The following is a 13,617-nucleotide window of genomic DNA, read 5'->3' on the forward strand; positions in this document are numbered from 1 at the left end:
TTAAGTGTTAACGAGCAGTTGGACAGGTGTACCTAATAAAGTGGCCGGTGAGTGTATATATATATATATATATATACAGTATATACAGTGTATATGTATATATATATATATACAGTATATACAGTGTATATGTATGCATATACACAAAGTACAGGCCAAAAGTTTAGACACACTTTCTCATTCAATGCATTTTCTTTATTTTCATATAGATTAGCATTAAAGGCATCAAAATTATGAATGAACACATGTGGAATTATGTACTTAACAAAAAAGTGTGAAATAACTGAAAACATGTCTTGCATTGTAGTTTCTTCAAAGTAGCCCCCCTTTGCTCTGATTACTGCTTAGCACACTCTTGCCATTCTCTTGATGAGGTTCAAGAGGTAGTCACCTGAAAAGGTTTCCCAACAGTCTTGAAGGAGTTCCCAGAGATGCTCAGCACTTGTTGGCCCTTTTGCCTTCACTCTGCTGTCCAGCTCACCCCAAACCATCTCGATTGGGTTCAGGTCCGGCGACTGTGGAGGCGCAGCACTCCATCACTCTCCTTCGTGATCAAATAGCTCTTACACAGCCTGGAGGTGTGTTTTGGGTCATTGTCCTGTTAATAAATAAATGATGGTCCAACTAAACAAAAACCTGATGAAATGGCACGTTGCTGCAGGATGCTGTGGTAGCAATGCTGGTTCAGTTTGCCTTCAATTTGGAATGGATCCCTAACAGTGTCACCAGCAAAGCACCCCCACACAAACGCACCTCCTCCTCCATGTTTTATGGCGGGAACCAGGCATGTAGAATCCATCCAGTTACCTTTTCTCCCTTGCACAAAGACAAGGCAATTGAAACCAATGGTCTTAAACTTGTACTTATCAGACCAAAGCACAGACTTCCACTGGTCTAATGGCCATTTCTTGTGTTTCTTGGCCCAAACAAATCTCTTCTGCTTGTTGCCTCTCCTTAGCAGTGGTTTCCTAACTGCTATTTGAAGGCCTGATTCGCGCATTCATTTCTTCATTTCTTAAAGTAATGATGGCCACTTGTTTCTCTTTACTTAGCTGATTGGTTCTTGCCAAAATATGAATTAACAGTCTTCCAATAGGGCTGTCTGCTGTGTATCAACCTGACTTCTGCACACCACAACTGATTGTCCCAAACCCATTAAAAAGGTAAGAATTTCCACTAAATAAACCTGACAAGGCACACCTGTGAAGCGAAAACCATTTCAGGTGACTACCTCATGAAGCTCATTGAGAGAAAACCAAGGGTTTGCAGCGCTATGTAAAAAAGCAAAGGGTCACTTCTTTGAAGAAGCTAGAACATAAGACATGTTTTCAGTTATTTCACAGTTTTTGTTATGTACATAATTCCACATGTGTACATTCATAGTTTTGATGCCTTCAGTGATAGTCTGCAATGTAAATAGTCATGAAAAATATATATATATATCTATACTGTACGTGCCCTGTGTTATTTAGTATTTGAGTAGTCATTAGTAGAATCACATTACATTTCTAATTCATCACCTTTTGCACTGTTAAATTTCCCCTTGAATTGTTGAAATGGACTGAAAGTTGAAAGAATAATTTCAGTTCTGTCTGGTGCAGTGTGAGGATGGCTTTAGTTTCCACTGGTGAAGGTAGAGGCTTGTTGGATGTTTTCATCAACTGGATTAGAAACAGGAAGCCCACTGCCTCCCAGATCCCATTGAAGTGCTGCCTGTGTGAGTGCCTGTGTGAGCCCACAGAGATGTGAAAGAGATTCAAGGCCAGTAGGTTATAATGAAAGCAAAGAGCCCACATCCTCAGGTCTCACCTAACAGGTTGTCATCAACGGACATGAAACCTGGGATGTTTTCCAGGCAGGAAGTGCCACTCCATGGGTTACGGCAGTCGAGCCAGCATCCAGTATTTCCTGTTGGGCTCCTGAAGAAGAAACTAGTTCCGCCTTGGCAACCAAACTTAAAATTTCAAAAAAGGTATTGTAAGCTAGAGGAGAACATTTATATCTCACTAGCAAAATGTCTGGCTGCAGTGAGGGAATTATTGCAAGAAATAAATCTAGTGTCCGCCAACATTTCCCCTTTAGTTCAAACGCTGATTGCTCTCGGGATGTCATTGTTCTTCTGATTATAACTGTGCGTTACATGTGTTGTTGTTACTCTGTATCATAGTGGCAAGCATTACCTTTGCGACAGATTTTCTTTCACTGACATTTATAGAAAGCCTATACATGGGAGGAAAAAAAAAAATGGTTGAGCACTACATTTTGAAAAGATGGCTCAGTAGTCAGAGTATTTTTCAGGAGACTGAAGCTGAGTAAAACACGTTGAGTAACTCCATTTCCACAAATCTTTTGCTGATCATTACCATTGCCGTTCCGGTGGCTCTGTTGGCATCTAGCGCTGCACCTTTCCTCACATGAATGTGATTAAAGCATCAAGGTTTGTGGAGATGCCAAGAGCCCACTAAATTTCCCCACCTCTGTAATTCTATGATGTCTTACTGAGTCTTTGTGTGTTATGGATGTCCTGTCCTCCTTTTCCACAGTGTGTGTGTATGTGTGTGTGTGTCTGTGTGTCTGTGTGTGTGTGTGTGTGTGTGTGTGTGTGTGAGCGTGTGTGTGTGTGTGTGTGAGTGTGTGTGTGAGCGTGTGTGTGTGTGTAAACACAGTAAGTAGTGCTGAGAGAAAGGGGACAAAACTATAAAAATTGACAGCATTCTTTATGTTTTCACCCATGCATCCTTTTAGTGTTTTGGCCGGCTACACATTCACACACTAACCCCAGCCAGTTCAGATGACTTTAAAATAACTGAACATAATGTGAGAGAACAAGGGCAGTGCTTAAAGGCTGTACTGCAGATGTTTGTTTTTAAAACTGGACCCTGTTTTTGCTGTGGTCGGGACAGAGCAGACTGACTGGGAGGCTGTGGAGCCATCAGCTCACACTGTCTGGCTTTCAACGCCGGTTATGGCATGATAGCTGAACACATTAAAGACAAAACAGTCAGTCAGTTGTTTATTTCATTTTGATGTATCTTTCTGTGGTTCACTGTCAAAAGTAAATCCCCTCTGGTCGTAAAGAAAGTTCATAATGGGTTGTCTGGTATTTCCCAGCTAATAATGACCAAAGATTTGGCATTGCACCAATGACTTCCTGTGACAAGACTGTGAAGAAGCTCACTAAAAGGATATTGCCTAGACTTAATGATGCTTTTAAAACAATGACGGAAGCAATGCCGGAAAAAGCAGGCGACTATCCCCCATTTTCATATTAAAAATAGCTGTGAGGTAGGTCAGCTAGTAAACTGAATGCCCCCCATGAGACAACAGCTCAAATAATGCCACCAGCTTTAGTGCATGTTCACCCAGGCATGCTGGAATGACAGTAGATAGGACAGAGATTGACAAATGCACACGTAGTGCTCTTCATGGATTTGGCACAAAAGGCCTGACGGCTAGTGAGACCTTTCAAGAAGTGGGTAAGTGGGCCACTGTTTTACAGGCAAGTCAATATGAGTTATGTGCCATCTCAGCCAGTGCACCAGTTAAATTATAGGATACTAAAACGTACATGCGTTACACCCACTGTATCTTTGGTGGCTTTGGTTGGCTCATCTTCATTTTAACTTTCTTCACTGCCTCTGCATGACACTATTCTATTCTTGTACAGTATATTTTTAAAAAACCGAGAAACAGCGACTATACATTTTTCCATTCACATGTCACATCAGCAGACAGCCACCAGCAGCAGTGAACATTTGGCAACATTTACAAGATGATCAGGAGAAGCATGGACAAAGGCTTACATTCTAGACTCCTTTTTTGGATGCTTGGGTGAAGCCAAATTAGAAAGTAATGGCAAACTGAGGTCAAAGCTGCAGGAGAAAAAACACACTTTTGCTTTGTTCGTCACAGCCTAATGTTGAAAGTTTATCCTTACTCCCACTATAAGATGAAAAAGCAAGTAAGTTGCCAGTCTCACATGTTTAATCGGTGTATGAGCCATGAAGTCAGTGTTGCTAAGCAGCTGAACAGAGCAGACTGGGCAGCTGCATCCGGCTGGGACGGTTTGGCTGCTGACCAGCTGCTGCTGAAATGAGGTTAAAGAGCCGCCGAGGATGTACTGCCAGGCAGTTGAATCTTGTATCTCTTACAGCCAGGCAGGCCTTCTAACACACAATGACACTGGGGGTTTCATGTCATCCAGAATGGCTCATAATTAGATTACAAGTTTGAAACCGTCCACCCCTTTCTGAATTCTGTCATATGGTTTTAGCTGTGCTGAAACAGCATCTACTGTGGATGTCTTGAAAAATGGTTTTAGAAGGCAGTTATTCAGCCAGAGCATACTGTAACTCCTGAGAGTAACCACTGTGTGGGTGCTGAAAGGAGGACAGATAGAAGTGCTTTTATGACAGACATCCCTTGGCATGACTGGTGTACAACGCAAAACCTGCCCCCCCTTCTCTTCAGGCTTGGCACGGACAGTCAGGACTAAAGTGAAAAGACAGACTGTTGAATCCTGGATTGACCCTGCTCTCACTCCTCCATTACCCACATTTTATATTTTTAAACAGAGCTTGTGAGACTATTGAATCCTTTACTGCTTCAGTGTAAGGTTTTATGCTTCTCAAATATACCACAATTCATAAAACTGTCTCATAACACTGAGCACTCGTATGTTTGAGCGGTTTTATGAATGAATTTAGAGAAAACCTTTCCAATCATGGAAAATAATAGCATATGCGTTGACCTGTATCAACAAAGAATGCACTAGCAGTAGCTATGCTATTGCTATTTCTGTCCATGTGCAGCGAACATCAAATGGAAGAACCAGCCACAGCTCATAGCCTATTTCCCAATTTCTGACTTGAACAAAGCAGAACCTTGTGTTGGGTGAATGGGTTAGCAGGGACAACTGATGACAGCTACTGTTATACACAGACAGGAGTCAGCAATAAGGTACAACACAAACGATACAATTGTGCTAATTTAAAACAAAATTCTTTAAAGAAAGATACCACAGAAGATAAAGATTGATAAATGATGAGGGTGAATGTTCATCCCAGACCTTGGACACAGTGGATGACAATACAAATCCATGGCTCTGAGCACATTAAGTCAATAAAAAGCCTCCTATTAAATAGACCTTTTGGGGAAGACAACTGTGTGATACAATTCAAAGCTCCAAAAAAGTTGCTAAGGACCTTATGGTCAGTCTGTTCTGTCAATCAGGATTATGATTATTCCACTTTCTAACTAATGCTAATGCCGAAAATATGATAGTGAGACGTGGATAATAAATAAGGCACAGATAATAAGTACACAAAAATCTTCATACTGCAATTGAAATACTTAATTCTTCACAGCAATACTTTAATTCTCACCTTCAACATATCTGTAATAATGATGTGAAAAGAAGACAATCCATTCTTTAAGGTCAAAGGCCATGTCTGTTTGTATTTTTATTTTTTACAGCATTACTCCTTTATCAGTTTCGGTAATAATCTAGACGCAAGTAGGAGGGGTTAAATTCTCGTTGGAAGACAGACAGGGTAAAGATAAAAAAAAATCCTCTGTGAAATAAAGACAAAATATATACATTTTACATAATATCAACCGCTTGATTAAAAAAAAAAAGAGTTAAAAAGAACATACATGGGGGGAAGAAAGGGGGAAAGTGCATTTAAGGCAACTGCTAGTTAGCTGAGTTTGCACAAAAATAGTCTCATTCATTCCCCTTGATAAAGTGAATGGAGGGGGGAGGGGGTCATAGTTACTGTCCGCTATGTAATGAGATGCCTAGATACCCTACACCTGTGAATGGGGCCAGAGGGGTGATATGATGGCAGATACACTAGCTCAGGTACATAGGGAACAAGCACAGTCAACTGGTACATATTGCAGGGACTGGGCAAGAGAAAAGTGGAGCAGGTATAGTGTTGCATTCACTCTCTCCTGTTACACTTTGGGGAAGTGGCAAGAATTGTTTGTTAAAAGAGGGTTGTTAGTATCAAAGACGTTATTGTTAGTAAAAAAAAGAGTGAGAGAACCAGCAGTAGAGCAAGAACCTACAGTGATCTTGAGACAGAGAGAAGAAGGAAGTACTAATGACATAACTATTAGATTTGAATTTTAACCGACCAATCATATGACCAGAGTCGATAAAGATATTTTGCAAAGTAGTCTGAAAATATTTACAGGTTTGTTAAAAGATCAAGATGTTACATTAAAGGGCAAACTGAACGTTGCCCAGGTGAAACCAGTCCCCCCCCACTGGTCAACCAGAGCAACTCATGTTTAAATAATAGATCAATAAATACAAGTATGTGTGACAGAGGGAGAAAAAATAGAAAGGGAGGCAAATATTTCATTATACCACATTCATGTTCCAACGATTTTTCAGTTATAATCTTTAGGGAAATAAAGTTCTTCTTTGCAGCCGTCACCACAAAAAACATAGCAAAAACAGAGCATTGTATACCCTTAGGAGTCATTTATAAACTACATCAACTGTTCAAGCTGCTTCAGAGAGTAAAATAAAAGTGCATCTATTCACAGAATTAAAAGGGGATACTAGACTAAATAATTCCGACACATGTACATATCAACAAATATTTATATTACAATACAGAAGTTTTCTCAGTGGGTATCTTGGGACACAGTATCCGAGTGGTAGGAGGTGTAAAAAAGAAAGACAACCAGAGAGTAAAGCTCTTACAGTCTGCTGGTTTTTGGGGGAAAAAAATAAAGAAGCCATTTCTGTGGAGATCCAGGTTGAGTGGAGCTGGATCAGAGTGTCCTATCCGGGGTGATCTTTTCTTTCTCTTTTTACCTCTCTTTGCTCACAGTTGTTTTGTGTGTCCGGTGAAGACGTGTCAACCTTAGTGTCCCGTACCCCACTTTTAGTGTCTGTACACACCAGTCTCTGCAGTGCAGTTCTATCTTTATTCCAGGTATAACCAAGGACAGGCCAGCCAGTGTCGCACCACGTCCTATAGTGTTCCTTATATATAATCTGACCTGAGACCAGTTACTGGCCTCTGCACTCATGGGCCCTGAGTTAGCTCGCTTCTATATCACCAAGAGGTTGCATTCGTGAAGAACGTCCTTTTGGGTTAGGAGAAGAAAGGAAAGGAGAGAAAGAGAAGAGAAATTGTGGTCCGGCGGTTTGTTTGCCTCATTGTCTACCAGCGTCTCCGTCTGTTTATATTTCCACTGTGGCTAACTATTGATGAAAGACATATTATTACCCTGCATGGCAGAGAGAACTTTTCCCAGGCTTTGGTTTGGATTTGTCAAAGCACATGTGTGTGTTTGCATCTGCATGCGTCTGTATATTGCATGCGTGTCCGTGAACTGTGTGTATATAGGTGTGTGTGTGTCTGCTTCTACTGTAAGTGTCTCTCTAATTGTGTGTGATTCTTGCAGCCTTTTACAGTAATCCCAGCGGTTTGGACAGACGTTTAACACCGCTGTAACCTGGGCAGTATCCTGAGAACCCTACCCCACTTAAAAAAAAAACGAAAAAAAAAAAGAAGAAAAATCGAAAAGTGTCCATGGCCAACACACAACACATTCACCTATACTGACAGCAGTTACTGATGTAATGACACTAGCAGCCACTGCTGCGCACATTGTTCCACACTTGTCCAGAAAATAAATAACATTGCGGTCACAAACAAGATCTTCGAGCTGAGACACCACCTGAGAGACAGACAGAGACAGAGACAGAGAGAGAGGAGCAGCACAGAATTAAAGGAGTCAAAAGCACTGTGTCAAGCAAATGTATTACACACTGCACATTCTATTTTATTTTACATTTACAAACTTTAAAAACAGTTCGCATACTGTTAAAACACTTCTAGAAACATAGGTTAAAGAGGTTTCAAACAATTACACAAGAGAGGGAGAGATGGCACTGTTGGCTCTCAGAGGTGGGTGGGTGGGGGGGCATTAACAATAGAAATGTTCATGTGGAAAGATGTCATGGGTGCAAAAAGAAAGAAGGAATTACAAGTGAATATTTCTAAGTGAAGGCAAAGGGAAGCGAGTCAATGTGTATGACGGACAGTGAGCAGACCAGAGTCAAATATGTTTTGCTTCTGGAGAGTACTGAGCCTCCCAGTGGTCACATTGTAGCTGGTAGTTGGTCTGTAGTTTTCTTTTTGAAACATAAAAAATGCTACCGGGCAGATTAAGTGCAGGACCAGGGGGGAAGTATTTGTGTAGATTGTACTGTACAATTTACACTTTTGATCTCACTGGCTGATTTGCTGATTTTTAATAGGGTTATGGGTAAATATCAATTTAGATAACTTAAAAACGTTTTTCAATAACAATAAATCCCCTGCTTTTATTGTGAAGGTCAGAAGCCCTTATCAGGAATTCTCAATAACAATACAGAAATGCATCTTGACTGAGCGCAGGTCAAGGCCCATTCCGGCTCTGTGGCCTGAGTATTCCCAGTTTTTACTTTGGAGGCTAAACAAAGCCAATCTTCAATGGGAAAGTATTTGACCGAGGTCCGGAAGAGAGACAGCCTCGGTCTGAACTATCAACTCAAAGCCCTTAGGACTCACCTCTGCTACAGGACACGTCAAAGACTTCAAGGCCAAAGGATGAAGGCAAGAGAAAAGAACAAGAACAGAAACAAAAACTGGAGAAAGAAAGAAAGAGACGAAGAAGGGACAAAGAAAGTGAGAGAGTTAGAGGAACACTCAAGATATGTTAGTAACAGCAGAGACAGAGACAGAGGTTCACTGTACGGGGAAACTGGATAAGAATATTTATTAAAACTATTTACACTCCTGAATATTACTTATGTAAGAATCTAATGTGATATTTTATTTTTTGAGCTCTCAAGAAAGAGAATAGAAATACACAGATATACAATTTATTTTTGATTTCACAAGCTTTAGGCTGAAAAATCCCATAATCTCATCTGCCTGTAATGTAAGCATTTTTTTTTCTTCTTTTTTTTTTAACAGAAAGACATAAAACATGGCCTACCTTTTCCTCCAGGTCTTTAATCTGCCTCCTCTGGATTTCTGTCTTGTCTTCAAGGTCACGAATTCTCTGAAAATGTTCAGAAAAAAAACAATTGTGAGCAGTCAATCATCTTTAGCCAAGAGAGATTTCAAACATACAAATGAAACATAAAAAAATATCCACACAGGGCTCTGTAATCACACACACACACACACACACACAGACACACACAAACACACGCACGCACGCACGGGTACAGCAAAATCGGACCTGGTGTGCCTGGTGCAGCAGCTCCATCCTCTCCTGGAGGATCTGGCAGTCGTACTCTCGACTCTTCCTCAGCATCTGCCTCCTCAGCTTCTCCACCGCCGTCCGCAGCTCGTCCTTCTGATGCTCATCCAGAGGCTCACCATACTTTATCACCTGGAGGAAGAAGAAACGGCATCAGGCACAGTGGATACCATAATTGAGAAAAACATAAACACAGATAAAAATACTTCTCATCACACATATCTTTGGTCCTACTGATGTGTGATCACTTTTTTCACTGTAAGGGAAGGTAGTGTAACAACAGCAACATGCAAGGCAAATGACACACACAAACAAATGGATAGACAGTGACAAACATACAGCATACCACAGTTATGATGATTTGGTAAGAGGCCCAGAGAATGGTGTGTGAGAAAGGAGTTTGTAAAAGTTGTGTGTAAGTGTAAACATTTAGGGGTGTACACTTCTTGTAACTTCAGATGCTTTAAGAAAATAATCTTCCTGGAAGATTTCTAGAAGCCATTTAGGAATCTTAAGTTTCCTGGAAGCCCCTGTTTTCTTAACTTGTGTTCACAGTTGCAGAAGTCATTGTCATTAGTTTAATTTATTTGCAGTAAACCTTGTAGATTGGTCATTTGGTCTCCATGTACATAGAACAGATGTTCCAGATTAGTGGCATGAGCATGATCACATGGATGTATGGCAAAAGCACATTAATAATAATCATTTGTGATCCATTTCTTGAAGTTTAAATTTTATAAACCTCGCCCCTCCAGTATCTCAGATGACATAAATGTATCTCATGTTTTTTTTCTTTTTCTTTTGGTGAAATGTACAGTGGTTGTCATAAAGATAAGCATGTAATATGTTGAGACACGAAGCACCTTGTCCTGCTGCAGGGCGTTGTATAATGTTGCTTCCAACTCCTGTATTTGCTGTAGGGAGGAGAAAACATGGCGGTTACTTTTGATATCATACACACAGAAATGGGTACAACGCTGTATTAATGTACCTACATTCATTGCATGCTTTACCCTGACTGTAACTATTACTAACTACTGCATGCATAACCCCAACCCTCTACCTAACCCTGAAAGCAAGTCCTAACCTGGAAAATAAAATATAAACCTTGTGGGGAACTGAATATTTGTCCCCATATGGGAATTGAGTCCCAAGAATCTGAGACTGTGAATGGATTTAGGCCCCACAAAGTTATGTATACATTACGCACAAAACACACACAGACACACACACACATACCAAATAAGCCTGGTCCAAAGCTTGTTTTCTGTAGTCCAGCTCCTCTTCTAGATATCCTTTCTGTTTACAGAACATATCCTGTACCGAATAAGCAGGTCAGAGACAGTAATTAGGGGTTATATATATATATATTGTGCATAATTGTGCAATTCAAGTATAATGTAATTCTTTCTTTAAACCAATATTTTGTAACTAGGGTCTAAGTACTACGGCTTATGGCTTACTTCAATCACATGACACAGGACTAGAGCTGCTGTGTGAGCCATTAAAAGTAAGAAAGCATGTATATTCCAGCAGAAGGTCACTGAGGGAATCAGAGAGGTAAATACAAACGAATGATTGTCCTGGACAGGACTGCTTTGACTCACCATCTCTATCTCCAGGTCCACCATCTTCTGGTGCAGCGCTGCCTCTGTCCCCTCAATCTGTTGAATCCACTAGAGGGCAACAAACCGCACAACATGAGTCAGCACAGCACACACGGTTCTGTGAGTAGATTTTTTTCATGTTATCAGAGGGACCTGTGGTCTCCAAACTTACCTTTTCTGCAAGTGACAAAACAGTGCTAGCTTGAATAATGGCCACTTGCTCTTCATTTCTTAAGTTCTGTACAGGAGGAGAAATAAAACTTGTTTCAATAATCGGTTTCTTTTAGCATCATATGCTGATGTGTTGAATTCCATATAAATTACCCCGTTGTCTCCCAGGATATCTAAAAGTTTAATGAGATCTGGTATGCACACGTCCTGTAAGGAAAAAAGAAGAAAGGCACTTTTATTGTCACATACACATACATGTAGAAAAAATGTATTCTCTTCTCTTTAAGCCATCCTTCAAGGGAGCAGTGGGCAGCCACTTACAGTAAAGACACAATTAAAACCTATCAGGAGCATACAACAAATGCATTTGCCATTCATTTTTTTTAAACTTTAAACCAAGATTTCTTTACACTGTAAAATGTTCAGTCAATTGATATTTGCTTGTAAAACTTGTAAAACTTGTTGTAAGAGCATTATCTTACAACAATGGAATTCGAAAGCATTGATCTTCACAGCTCCTGTCACAGTAGGATCGGTTGCTTTTATACTTTATGATAAATTACTATGATAAAAGCAGTGGAGTACTTCTCAGTGCGTACCTTGACCCCCTCCTTCATACAGTAGATCTGCAGTGCACTGACTCCTTCCGAGAAGGGATGCATCCTCAGGTGGTTGAATGGAGGGGACTTCCTCTCACGCTCCTTCGACAAGAGAACATGCATTTTATTATAAAAAGGATTAACTGTAACCAAAGCTCTCATTAGGAGTCCTTCTTGACTCCATATTAGACCTGGATGGTACAGTATTTTCACTCTTCCTGGCTTGTTTTAGACTGTCCGATTCAAACAGAACAAGGCCTCCTGCAAACTGCCTGCCTGGCGTGAGGGTGGCGTTTCTGTTGCATGTGAGTTTCGTGGCGTTTTCTATGTCTTTGTCCACCAGAAACATGTCTGACGCGGTGGTGCTGCTGCTGCTGCTAGCCTTGTCTGTAAACGTGTTTCACATTGATAAAATGAAATACTAGCGTGTTCTTCCAACTTTATTTTGTCGATAATTTTGTGTTTGTACATGGATGACATATAAAATGACATGTAAACATCTTTTCTATTTTGCCTCGAAACTCATGTGAAATGGGCATCGGCCCTATTTCTAGCATGCACGTGTTTTGGGCCGCGGCTTAAGCTCTAACCTGTTGACATGGGAGCCGAATTAAAAACGGACATGCCACGCAGCTGACACGCTAACGTCACACAGGCAGTGTGCAGGAGCCCAAACACAAATGCTGACTATTCAGAGCCAAACAAAATTCCCTGAATCAATCCTTGTTTCCCCTTATGTGACTTTTAATTTCCAATGATGATGTTTAAGTCTCAGTAGTGCTCTTTGCTTTGTTTAGCCATGAGTATGCTGACTGCTGCTTCCATCTGAAGAAGCGTCAGACAAACACGTGATCACAATTCTATAAGCCTTTAACTAAAATCAAGGTTAAATCACTGTGATCAGTTCAGTGCAACACTGTACTATGCACATCTGAGCAATCTTTTTTCCTCTCTGCTCACTAGGTGGCAGGTTAGGCCCTCATAAGCTGCCGTCAGCGTCTGCACTGCAGCACAGAAGGAACACAAAGGCCACTGTCAGCTAGTTATCAGTTATGACTGAATGGCTATCTTGACAGGATTTCAGCATAGCTACTTCAACAAATTCATGGGAGGAAATTCTTTGTAACTCACCTCTAGCTCCAGTATCCTAAACTCTAACAGTTCATTTTGGTCTTTGGAGTCTTGTAGCTCCTGCTGCAGCCGACTGCACTCTGAATCCATCTTTTCAACCTAGACACCACAGAGAGTTAGAATAAATAAGGAGGCAGGGAGAGGTAACTGTCCACAAATGTCACCTAGAGCTACAATGTGCTATGTAATATAATGGTGATAAAGTGGCAAGTAGGTAAGTCATAACTGTAGGACCGCAAGGCTTTCAACATAGCTGATTACCAAATGTACCATCTGTAACAGGAGCCATCAAACTGATAAAAAAAAACATGTAAGCAATTATAGTCATATTGTTTAAATCAAACCAATTCTGTGCATAGAGGAAGGTAACTTAATCAAGACAAAACATTAACTATTAGTACAGCATACGTTTAGAAAGATCAGATTCCTTTAATATAACTAAACACACTCAACAGCGTAATCCACTCAATCACCCTAAGAGATACTGTAACTGTTTCCTTATTGTAAAACAAACTAAGTTGAAGTCCAACCTTATTATATAGCTCCTGATTCCTTCGTAAGAAGAGCTGTTTCTCCTCAACCCATTTGGAGTCCTAACAGATAACATGGGCAGTTAATGCATTAAATCAAAGTAAATGAAAAATACGATTTAACACATTTCATTTCTAAAGGTATCCCCTTTAAGCAAAAAAACAAAGACAAACTCCAAATTTAGAAACTAAATATAATATAAAATTTAAATACAGCATTATACAATATATACACTCACCGGCCACTTTATTAGGTACACCTGTCCAACTGCTCGTTAACACTTAATTTCTAAGCAGCCA

The 13,617-nt window shown here is 40.4% G+C and overlaps 1 protein-coding gene across 3 annotated transcripts in view; it reads right to left on the reverse strand.

Annotated features, from left to right (window-relative positions):
- Nucleotides 1-5,425: 5,425 nt before the first annotated feature.
- jakmip2 (janus kinase and microtubule interacting protein 2) overlaps nucleotides 5,426-13,617 on the reverse strand; it is a 27,485-nt gene continuing 19,293 nt past the window's right edge. For 2 of the 3 annotated variants that reach the window (XM_034890188.1, XM_034890187.1), the window contains exons 13-23: nucleotides 13,318-13,380; nucleotides 12,788-12,886; nucleotides 11,657-11,758; nucleotides 11,211-11,264; nucleotides 11,059-11,124; nucleotides 10,887-10,955; nucleotides 10,519-10,596; nucleotides 10,143-10,193; nucleotides 9,259-9,411; nucleotides 9,010-9,075; nucleotides 5,426-7,704 (exon numbers count right to left, since the gene is read on the reverse strand). In XM_034890188.1, coding sequence (XP_034746079.1) covers nucleotides 7,510-7,704; nucleotides 9,010-9,075; nucleotides 9,259-9,411; nucleotides 10,143-10,193; nucleotides 10,519-10,596; nucleotides 10,887-10,955; nucleotides 11,059-11,124; nucleotides 11,211-11,264; nucleotides 11,657-11,758; nucleotides 12,788-12,886; nucleotides 13,318-13,380 — 996 coding nt within the window. In that variant the 3' untranslated portion in view covers nucleotides 5,426-7,509. Of the gene's footprint in view, nucleotides 7,705-8,579; nucleotides 8,657-9,009; nucleotides 9,076-9,258; nucleotides 9,412-10,142; nucleotides 10,194-10,518; nucleotides 10,597-10,886; nucleotides 10,956-11,058; nucleotides 11,125-11,210; nucleotides 11,265-11,656; nucleotides 11,759-12,787; nucleotides 12,887-13,317; nucleotides 13,381-13,617 lie in introns of all 3 variants that reach the window. The other variant, XM_034890189.1, reaches the window with a different exon arrangement.

Source organism: Etheostoma cragini, chromosome 13, assembly GCF_013103735.1.
Source record: "Etheostoma cragini isolate CJK2018 chromosome 13, CSU_Ecrag_1.0, whole genome shotgun sequence".
Classification (NCBI taxonomy): Eukaryota; Metazoa; Chordata; class Actinopteri; order Perciformes; family Percidae; genus Etheostoma; species Etheostoma cragini.